Source organism: Nicotiana tabacum, chromosome 18 (genome assembly GCF_000715075.1).
Source record: "Nicotiana tabacum cultivar K326 chromosome 18, ASM71507v2, whole genome shotgun sequence".
Lineage (NCBI taxonomy): Eukaryota > Viridiplantae > Streptophyta > Magnoliopsida > Solanales > Solanaceae > Nicotiana > Nicotiana tabacum.
In genome coordinates, this window is record NC_134097.1 from 99,822,131 (window position 1) to 99,832,826 (window position 10,696).

Genomic DNA, 10,696 nt, shown 5'->3' on the forward strand with positions numbered 1-10,696 from the left:
GTTAGTCAAGATCCATGGCATTCTTGAGTCAAAATTTGAGGAGGTTATAGGACTAAAGAATCCTCAGGGTTCGCAGTGCATCATTGTAGAGAATCAAAATCTTCCAAATGTTTAGATAATCTCAATCAAAAACATGTTATACACTTGTGAAGAGAACTATTAATTAATGTTTGTCAAGATTTAGGGGTTCACGAGTTTAGTAATTAAGAATGTTTTCAAGATTAAACAATCCTAGTGATTCGTGTTTTACCACTACATCATGTAAATAATCAAAAGCTTCCATATGTTTATGTCATGTCCGTTACTGACTGAATTGCAAAGGCATATAAAATCTGAATGCATGAAATTTTCCATAGGAAGTATCTGCCTTGAATCACAAACTATCTGATTGGCGTATCTAACATCTTTTAAGTCCGAAAGTACAATTACAATTACTCAAGCTGAAAGCTTGCATACATTATTAAAGGATAAAAAAATAGAAATATACAAAGAGCAGAAATCATAGTATTATTGTTCGTTACGCGAGCATATGTTAGTATAATTTCGCTGTGTGATTCACAATTACAATTCATAAGTCATGCCGACCCTTAGCAGCCTACTCTGAGGAATTGCCATTACTTTCTCCCCTTGCCTGAAGTTCTTGCGCAAGAAATTATAAGCATTGTTGACGAAAAATTTCTTCACGAATGAAGAATCTTGTTTAGCCATCACTTCTGCTTCTCCCAGGAGATAGAACACACCTTGCTCCTTAGCTTTAGTCACAAACTGCATCTCTTCTTCTTCCGAATTCGGGGACACCATTTGTATTTGAGTCGAATCTACTTGTTGCTGCAGATCGTCCTCCATGTGGATCCTGGATGAGTTTTTCGATTGTAGTTGGTCAGATATTACTGGCTCAACTTCTCGGTCTGCACCTTGATGATCATGCGCTCCAAGAATATAACGTTCGTGTTGGATGAACTGGTTTAATTGTTCCACCAATTGGTTTTCGAAGTCCTCTGTATTCCCAAGTTGATCTTTGTACCCTAACCTAACAACACATCGAAACACCTTGTATTCTCTAGGCTCAACTTGTCGAAACAAGAAACGTTCTTGAAGTGCTACTTTACTAATAGGAATGGATTTGATTGACACCAGAACTATGATAGAGTGGACAGAAGGAATATTGGAGACGAAGTGAGGAAATATAGGGGGAATCCCCTGTACTAGTTCAGAGTAGAGTAATCCTATCCCTGGTACCCTTTTAATGTCTGGACTCTTGGCCAAGTCCCTAACGTAGTCGCTGGACACCTTGTTATTGAGCTCGAATTGGTATCGAAGTTTTTGAACATAGTGCCAAGTTCCCATCATGAGCACGAGCACGACTGAAAAGGCCAAGGGTAGATAACCACCTTGCACGAATTTTGTCAGCTGGGCGGATAGGTATGTAGATTCAATGGAAAGGTACACCACGTAGAATAGTGTAATCCACCAAATGCTGATTTTCCATATAACAAGCATTATTAATGTCACCATATGTGTAGTTATGATCTCAGCAATAACCACAGCTATACCATAAGCATGTCCCAATTTTTCTGTGGTTTTGAAGCTGAGAGTAACTAGAACACAAGCAACCATGAGGAAGTAATTGAGTTCAGGGATATAAACCTGACCCTCATATTTGGCCGATGTGTGCATTACTTTCACCCTAGGGAAACAACCTAGACTTTGGGCCTGAGCCACGATAGAAAAGGCTCCAGATATCATTGCTTGACTTGCAATGATGGCTGCAGCAACAGCGACTACAAACGTTGGCCAGTATAGTGGATCTGCAAGAAGCAGCACCATCAAATCAATTATGTATGGTGTTTGTTTTATCAGTAACTTGAGAAAATTTCAGAAAGCACTACAGTTTCATAGCTAATTACAATTCGCAGCTATTGTTTCAATATTTACCATTCGAAGCAAATCTTTCCTTGTCAGGCATCTGCATTCGCTATATTCATTCGCGTAACAAATACAGTCTGTATCAACTGTATTTATTCGCACTACTAATACAACATGTATCAACTGCATTTGTTCACACAACGAATACAACCAAGGAAAAATACACAAATACAAAGGTGTATACAATGATACAAACAGTAAAATACAAGGGGATGTATACATGGGCACATACCATAAAAATACATTCAAACATACATGGTGCAAAAAAAAAAGGAAAAAAAAGAGAAGAAAACCATACCTAAAAAAATACATACATGGTGCAAAATCAACGCGAAATACAGAAATCCAGAAAATACAGGGATTGGCCGGAAAATTATTCCCTCATACTAAAGAAAAATAAGTGGATTTACTATAAATTTAAATATAGCTACAAGTAATAATTTTCTGAAAGTATAGCTACAAATGGTAAATATAATGCATAAATTAGCTGCACCATGTATTTTCCCTTTATTCAATGGCATTACCCATTACTTCAAAACATACTACTCCCTCCTTTTCATATTAAACGAGTTACTTTTCTTTTTAGTTTGTTCCAAAACTAATGACACATTTCTAAATTTAGAAATAATTCAACTTTAAACTCTTTCATTTTACCCATTTACCATTAATGAGAAGCTTTTATAGCTACACAAATGTCATGACCCCACAAACTTTTTATCCCTTAAGCTTTTAAAACCACAAGTTTCAAAAGTCTTCTTCTTTTTTCTTAAACTCTGTCCCGAGTTAAACTACCTCATATAATATGAAACGGAGGGAGTATAGTTTATTTGTGGATTCAATTTACAGACTCTTTAACCAATTAAAGTAGGAACTAAATGTTTTTCAGTTTCCAGGTTACCGAGCAACACTTATTACAGAGGGTTACTTGCGGTTACCTTTTAATTAACCTGATTGTATAATATGCTATTATAGCATAGTCTATAAACTTAATACCATCAAAACGAGAAGAAAGTGTGGTGCCTGCAGGTTTCCAGAATGAGAAGATCAATGCGGAATAAAAGAAAAGATGTGGAGTAAATCTTGCACTGTTCTCTCTATTTCTCCGTGGTCAATTTTATTCAACTTGTACGAAAATTGAAAAACATTAACAAATTGTTACATTAAGGAGTATGAGATATGCACACAGAAGGAGGGAGGGGTGGGTGGGTTGGGACTTGGGGACTTGCCTGGAACGGAGTCATAGAAAGTATTCTCAACATTTTCAGGGAATTTTGAGAGATATGCAGCTTGTCCGCTGTAAGCAGAGAGCAAAGCTGGAAATACGAGGCAACTGAAGCTTATCTGCCATACATATATACACATGGCGAGTTCACTTTGATTGCTCATAAAAAAATAAGAGATGGAAAAAAAGAATGAAGACTTGACTTACTTGAACAGACCGCACACTAAAGTGACCCAAATCAGCAAACATAGCTTCGGATCCTGAATGGTTTCATAAAACAATCTTTCATAAAAACACAGACGAGAAGTAGTGAAAGTGAGGAGATGATAGAGAGTGAAGACAAAAGGATGATAATCTATCGAGTTTAACTTTTATAAACTGAGTGAATACATAATATACACAATCAGGTCCTTAAAAAAGTAATTGTGGGTTCTGTTTATACTAAATGTAGATTTGTAATATGAAAGTATGATAAGTAACATGCTATAATTAATTAAATATATATTGATAAAGTGGATAAAGCAAGAAGGAAGGAATTGAGCTTGAAGGCTTTCACAGAAACTAGACTTGGGTAAGACCAAATATTCGTTGCCCCATTGTATAGGTTTCCAATATTTGCGCCCCTAAATTACAAGCTCTCTTTGATGCTCCTACAACATTGCATGTTTGAAGAATTTCATTTCTACAAATCTTTCTATTACTCCTAATATAAGAGTTCTCGGTGCTTTTTCGCATGCTTGACCGCATCCCTTTTCTAAAGTTGTTAAATTTACTTTAGTTCCTTACGAATATAATATACTCCCTCTGTTTTAATTTAGATGACACATTTTCCTTATTAGTCCGTTCCAAAAAGAATGACATATTTCTACAATTGGAACTAATTCAACTTTAAAATCTTCATTTTACCCTTAATGAGAAGTTTTTATAACCACACAAATGTCATGGTCCCACAAGCTTTTACCCTTAAGTTTTTAAGACCACAAGTTTCAAAAGTCTTTCTTTTCATTTTTTTAAACTCCGTGCCGAGTCACACGATATAATCTAAATTGAAATGGAGGGAGTAAATAACATGGGTAGGGGGGGCGAAAGGTCAAGAAAACGGATGTGACTAAATAAAATTCTAACCTGTAATACAGAGGAAAACACCACCAAGAGAGATCCATCCTTTTCTACCATTTCTTTTGAAGTAGTCAACAATGTATTTGGGATTAAAGGCACGTAAGACGCTCACATCATACTTGAACAAGTTGTATAGACCGATACCACTTATGAATAAAAACCAAACGCAAATGGCTGGAGCAAATGAATATCCCACTTTGTCTGTACCAAAACGTTGAACACAGAAGAGAGCTACCAGAATTGCAATGGAAATACCCACAACCGCATCTACACGTATATCATTAAAAAAGATATATTAAGAGAAAATGAATTCATTAGCGTCCTTTTAATTTCTCTACGACTATATATAATCACCTTCGCCTAAAGGCTTTATCCCACTTACGGCTGAGAGAACTGCATGCAAAAAACCGCCATATTAGACCAGAATCCAACTTATATAAATTGACAGTGTAAATAAATTTTATACTTGCAATATATGTAACATAGAGTTTAGCTTATATACCTAGACGGTGTGAAGAAATTCTTACACTATATGGTCATCCAAATCATATATACAAGTAACCTCCATAAAAAAGTGAAATTTGAAATCTTGAAAATAAGGCACTTTATTACCTGCTACAACAGATAAATGTGATTGATAGTGTAAATGTTTTTTGCGTTATCAATGACCCTTAGTTAAACACTTTAAAATATCGTAGTGCTTATTTTCCAGATTACTAGTTCAGCGTATTATAGACAGTTGCTTATAGGTAACTCTTTTAGATATTTACTGTCAGTGTACAAAATTTAAACTGATTCAACAAAACTGCCCATACAATAGTTTGAAATGATAATCTAGGAGTAAAATGGAGAGTATATATAAATTTGATATTTAGAGACCTGAGATGCAAGGAGTGAGAACTCCATCTCCAATAACCATAGAAGTGCCGAGGATGGCGACGAAGACGAGCAAAAATTTTGCAAATTTACTCTTCTCCAACTTATGTCTGATCTTCTGAGCCCGTCTAAATTGATTGGATGGTATGTCCAGATTGTAATGGGAAAGTTCTCTGTCCTCTGGCTCCTGGTTTGGGATAAGACTCACTTTTGCATATCGACACATTAAGGAATACAACGCAAATGCTCCCCCTGCATGCCAACAAAAAGAACAACTTAACTAATCTTTCTGTTTTACTTTATAAAATCATAGTTCCTCCGTTCCAAAAAAATTATAAAGTTCGAATTTCAAAAGTTAAACTTTACCGCAAATTCGGACATAGAATATTTGAGCTTTTTAAAAATAAAATTTATATATTAGAAATTACATAAAAAGTACTAGAACTCGTAATAATTTATAACTCAAAATATTTAAAAGGCGTATGAAAAAGTCTAATTCAAATATTGAATAAACTAAACCAAACCACAAAAGATATAGGTTTTTTCAGTTTGATTCGGTTATTTATTTGGATCAAATTTTGGTTTCCGGTGAACATTTATAGATGAAGTAAATAAATAGTAGCAAGGGACATGTTATAACTTACCATCGCCATTGTCATTGGCCCACAAGACAATGAAAACATACTTAGTCATAGGTACGAGGATAATGGTATAAATGATAAGGGACAATACCCCAAGAATGTCATCCTTGTGTCCAATATTATCAGTGAAAGTACTTGCATAAACGTAAAGAGGGGAAGTCCCTATATCTCCGTAGATAACTCCTACCGACTGAAATGCTAAACTCAATATTGTCTTCCAATCAGCCTGCAAATATGAATTACAGTCATGTCACAGTAGCACACATGCATGCATAATCATCCACGACGATAACCAAGTTGTAATATAATCTCTCTGGACAGAAATTAACTTTATATTAAGACAAGAAAAAAATTGACACGTCCATTAACGTCATTTTCAAGGTTACTTTCTATTGGAAAACAAAATTCTAACTTGAATAGAGTTACGGACAAATTAGAATAGCTTATGTTGAAGATACAATTAAATAAAATAAAAGGTTTCCCTTTAACAACTTAACTTCTTAGATGAGATGATCACACATTTTATTATGACATTATCAATTTAAACTTTTACAATTCTACTACTTTAGATATTATACTTTGTAACAACTCCTTTATCCAAATCTTGTATAATAATTTTCGGGTTACTTATCCATGTTCAATGTAAACTGTTACTTGTAATTACTTTTTTAGTTACATATTTATAATATTCTTTTTATTTCTTTAACTTAAATAACTTTTTATACTATTAGATCACCTAAATAAGTAGAGTTAATAACTTGAAAAATAATAAGGTAACCAACTATAACATGTTAAATTATAGTATGAATATTCTATACACTATCGATGTATATCATATAGCGAATCCAAGATTTCGAGAAGATGTATGCACCATTACGAAATGTTAGATCTAATATTTAAATTTGAGGGTTTCAATCTTTAGGTTCTTAATTACCACTAAATTTGAAGGGTTAAATTTTTTAAAAAATAAACCAGATAAAGAAAGAAAAAAATTACTTGAAACGCAACTAAGGTACACTAGATATGCTCATTTCCAATATCCAATAGGTGGGCCTAAATGTAGAAAAAAAGAGAGTAAGAAATAGCTAATCAAACATAAGATTTGAACCTCCGGCCTTACTTATAGAGGTACACTTTGTGATTATACCATCATATAATTTGGGTTCACACATACATAGTTAAGTATTTTTTGAGAAATATAACATTGCTATATATAATTTAGGAAGGTAAGTACGTTTGAAGAAATATAACATCGCTATATATAATTTACGGAGGAAAGCATAAGTGTACGTGCACTCATGCCTCTCACATATATTTGCCACTGTGTATATCAGTTAAATCTTTTTTTGTTACACTGCGAGTATATAAATTTCTTACACTAATTATGTATATAAGTTATTAACTCTATAAATCGTATATTTACTATATATACTGAAAATATATATAACCTAAACTGTATAATAAAATGTGAAGTATATCTATACCTTAGAGGCGTGTCTTGCCGGAGAAGTTGAAACTTTTCCAGCTTCCAAGTTGAGGGAGTCTACACGGTGTAACTTCGCCCATGAGACTTTCCGATCTTTGAGCTGACCGTTTTCTGCAGCCTCTTCTCTATCTGAGCTTGCCATTTAGATTCACACGGGCTTTCACTTCAGTCTTCTCTTTCCTTTACCAGTACCTACCCTAGATCTTTATAGTCCCTCTATACATTGAATATTAGCCCCATTCCCAATCGTCTTTCATATTTTAATTGTACTTGCATCAATTATTATAATATATTTAATACAGCTCATAATTTGTTTATATAGCTCGCTCGCTTTGAGTAAATATAGGTTTTGTTGTCCCCATCCCAAGTATTTGTAAAGACTTCTTCGATCATTCCTATGTATGTACATACATGCAAATAAATGTACTAGGTTCTAATTACATATTTGTGGGGCCACTGGAATTTCAAGGGATTCCACAATACTAATGTAAGAATGACACACTAAGATTCAAATTTATGTCCTCAAAATAATTTTGAGTCCTATATTTTAAAACTTTTATTAGTATGTCAAGAGGATTCAAAAGTTTATATTTACAAAAAAAATTATTTTTATTCTATCAATGCAATATATTTTTCCCACAAAAGAGATTCAATTATGCTACTCCACTAAACTTAGCTTCTAATATTTTCGACACAAAAACATGTCTGTGGAACGTCACGTATATACTACGATAATTAATAAATAAAGATCCGTAAAATAAATTAAATATGTATGTTGAAAATAGATTTATTGCTTTCATTATATGAAATAATAAAATATTTATTGCATTCCTAATATCACTATACAATGAAAAAAAAAAGCGAAATTAATTAACTAAGAAGGTCAAACAAATAATAAAATTTCAAATACAATCTTATTCGACATGAAATGCACTTTTGAAGGATAAACTATTAAATTTTGAACTTATTATCTTTAAAAAGAACTATTAAACTTTAGGTAAATGATGCTGAATCCAACAAGTTTAAATGGTGGATCAATCCTGCTCCCTTCTAATTACATTCCCTTTCTTTATAGGCATCTTTCTTAATCATTTCATGATGTGCCTTAAACACATGTATGGGGTATCATTATTGTGGTTTTATATGTCTGGTCATTGAATTCTTCAAGGAAATCAATTGTTATATCACGGTAAGCACTAAAATCAAATAATTTCTTTGTCTCTCTCGATCTTGCTGTTCTAAAATATTGCAAGAATTAAAGGCCAAAGACTTCTTTTGGCATACATTATTCTCGCAATCACTAAGAAAACGAGATCGTTCACGTTAGCTAGATAGAGATATTTTCGGGAAAAGTTATGGCAATTGACCACAGCAAAGAGGACATTATAATGAAAGAAAATAAACACATCTAACTAGTGCTTTGCCAAGAAACCAAAAGGATACAACAGTAGTCACTACTTCCTGTTTAAAAAAAAAGAAATCTATTATTGTTTGAGAAAATAAATTAGATTTTCTTTGATCATGTTCTTTGTAAATAATTTTTAAATATTTTAAATTATTAAATATTGTGACTTATAGTATTTTTATATAGTTTTTAAGCATATAAATTTTATTGCAAAAAAAAACTTAAAAGAATTTATATACAGATTCACACTAAAAATTAGTCAATTTGACCCTCGTACTCCGAAAAAATTTAAACAAATTAGGGGAGTATCTAATTAGTACCCTCTTCATAACAGACAAAAATTTAAACAAATTAGGGGAGTATCTAATTAGTACCCTCTTCATAACAGACAAGCGTAGTGATTATACACATAGAGTAGGTGTTTACTAGTCCACTGGTTACGTAGTATAACACATTTAGGTTGAATTAACACTTTTAAATTCACAGTGACAGCATGTGCATATATTTAAGTAGGTATTCGATATGGTATATGATTTGATTTTTAAATTTTAATATTTTATGATATTCAGTGTTTAGAGAAAAATATCAAATACTGTACTGAATACATATTTATGTTCATAATAAAAAATGTTAGCTTATAACATAAATATTCTGCTTGAAATTTTGAGAAGCTTGCTAGTGTGAAGTAACTATACAAACATTGACTACATATCTTCTTTTTGGTATTTCTAATTAATCAAGTTAAAAAATTTATAGCATGTTCTACGTGCAGTAGTGCATTTGTTCCCTTTTTGGTGAAAGAAAAATGGCAATTGGGTCATAATATAAGCTACAAATACATTGTAGTGACATTTGGTTTTTTATTTCTATCCTATTTCATAACGTTCGTAACTTGTTGAGATGAGATTAATTTGTTTTTATGATTAACAAACGTTTATATAAAAGAACAAGGGCGGAGGTAGGGTATATGTTTACGGATTCGACTAAATCCATTATCTTTTGCATAGATTCTGTACTTATATTAGAAAATCTATTAAATTTGTATTAATATAAAATTGTGAACCCAATAGCTAAAATGTACTTTGGGTTCGGTGTCATGTTCAGAATCCACAAAATTCCAAACCTTCGCTCCGCCTCTGCAAAAGAACCAAGTTGTCGGAAGTCTGTTGATTAAAAGATGAAGATTGTTTCCTAGTGCAAGAAATATAAAGTAATTTGTGTTCAACGTGAATTTATTAATTATGGGAAACTTGCATGGATCGAAAGATGCATAAAGGAGTCTCTTAAGGAACTAAAATAGAATCTTTTTCGGATTTGTCTTCTACAAGAGGTGATAGATCTATTTTAGATCTTCAAGCTAAAAGTAAAAAAGAATTTGGTCAACCTCACTCATATATAAAGCATCATATTGCTGCTATTGAGGACTTACACTATTCACACAGTTTCAAGAAATTACTCTAAGGCAAATAGTAATTCATAGTAAAAGGTGCTTTCAAACATTCAAGCTGCTCAACTGAATGTCACGACCCAAAACATAGTCTTTCGTGATGGCACTCAACATGGTACAAAGCAAGCCGACACCTCAAACAATTCCAACACTTTTAAATGAAAAAAAGAACTAACATGTTTAAATAATTAAAGCTCTCATAAACTGAATGGAAGATCAAAACTCAATACGGAAATTCCCAAAACCAGGGCGTCATTGAGTACATGAACGTCTATACAACAAAAGTCTGAAATACTATCTATAAAAAATTGAAACTAAATACATAAAGCAAAAAGATAGGGAAGGAGATTCAAGGTCTGCGGACGCCGGTCAACTACCTCAAAATCTTCGAATAACTAAGCTGCACAGATAATCAGCACCCAGCGTGTCCGAAAACACCTAGATCTGCACACGAAGTGCAGGGTTTAATGTGAGTACAACCAACGCATTAAGTAACAAATCTAACCTTTGGACTGAGAGAAGTGACGAGATTAAGTAATACAGTCCACATGCAGTATTAAAGTACGAAAACTTA

General features: G+C 32.9%; 1 protein-coding gene across 1 annotated transcript; it reads right to left on the reverse strand.

Annotated features, from left to right (window-relative positions):
• Positions 1 to 385: 385 nt before the first annotated feature.
• LOC107783635 (potassium transporter 5-like) lies at positions 386 to 7,460 on the reverse strand. The gene is made up of 8 exons (XM_016604625.2): positions 7,269 to 7,460; positions 5,788 to 6,010; positions 5,147 to 5,395; positions 4,622 to 4,660; positions 4,274 to 4,534; positions 3,356 to 3,408; positions 3,153 to 3,267; positions 386 to 1,808 (listed from the first exon to the last, which is right to left on the reverse strand). Exons 1-8 carry the CDS (start codon positions 7,410 to 7,412, stop codon positions 562 to 564), a joined length of 2,331 nt encoding a protein of 776 aa, XP_016460111.2. The 5' UTR covers positions 7,413 to 7,460; the 3' UTR covers positions 386 to 561.
• Between the last annotated feature and the right edge of the window lie 3,236 nt (positions 7,461 to 10,696).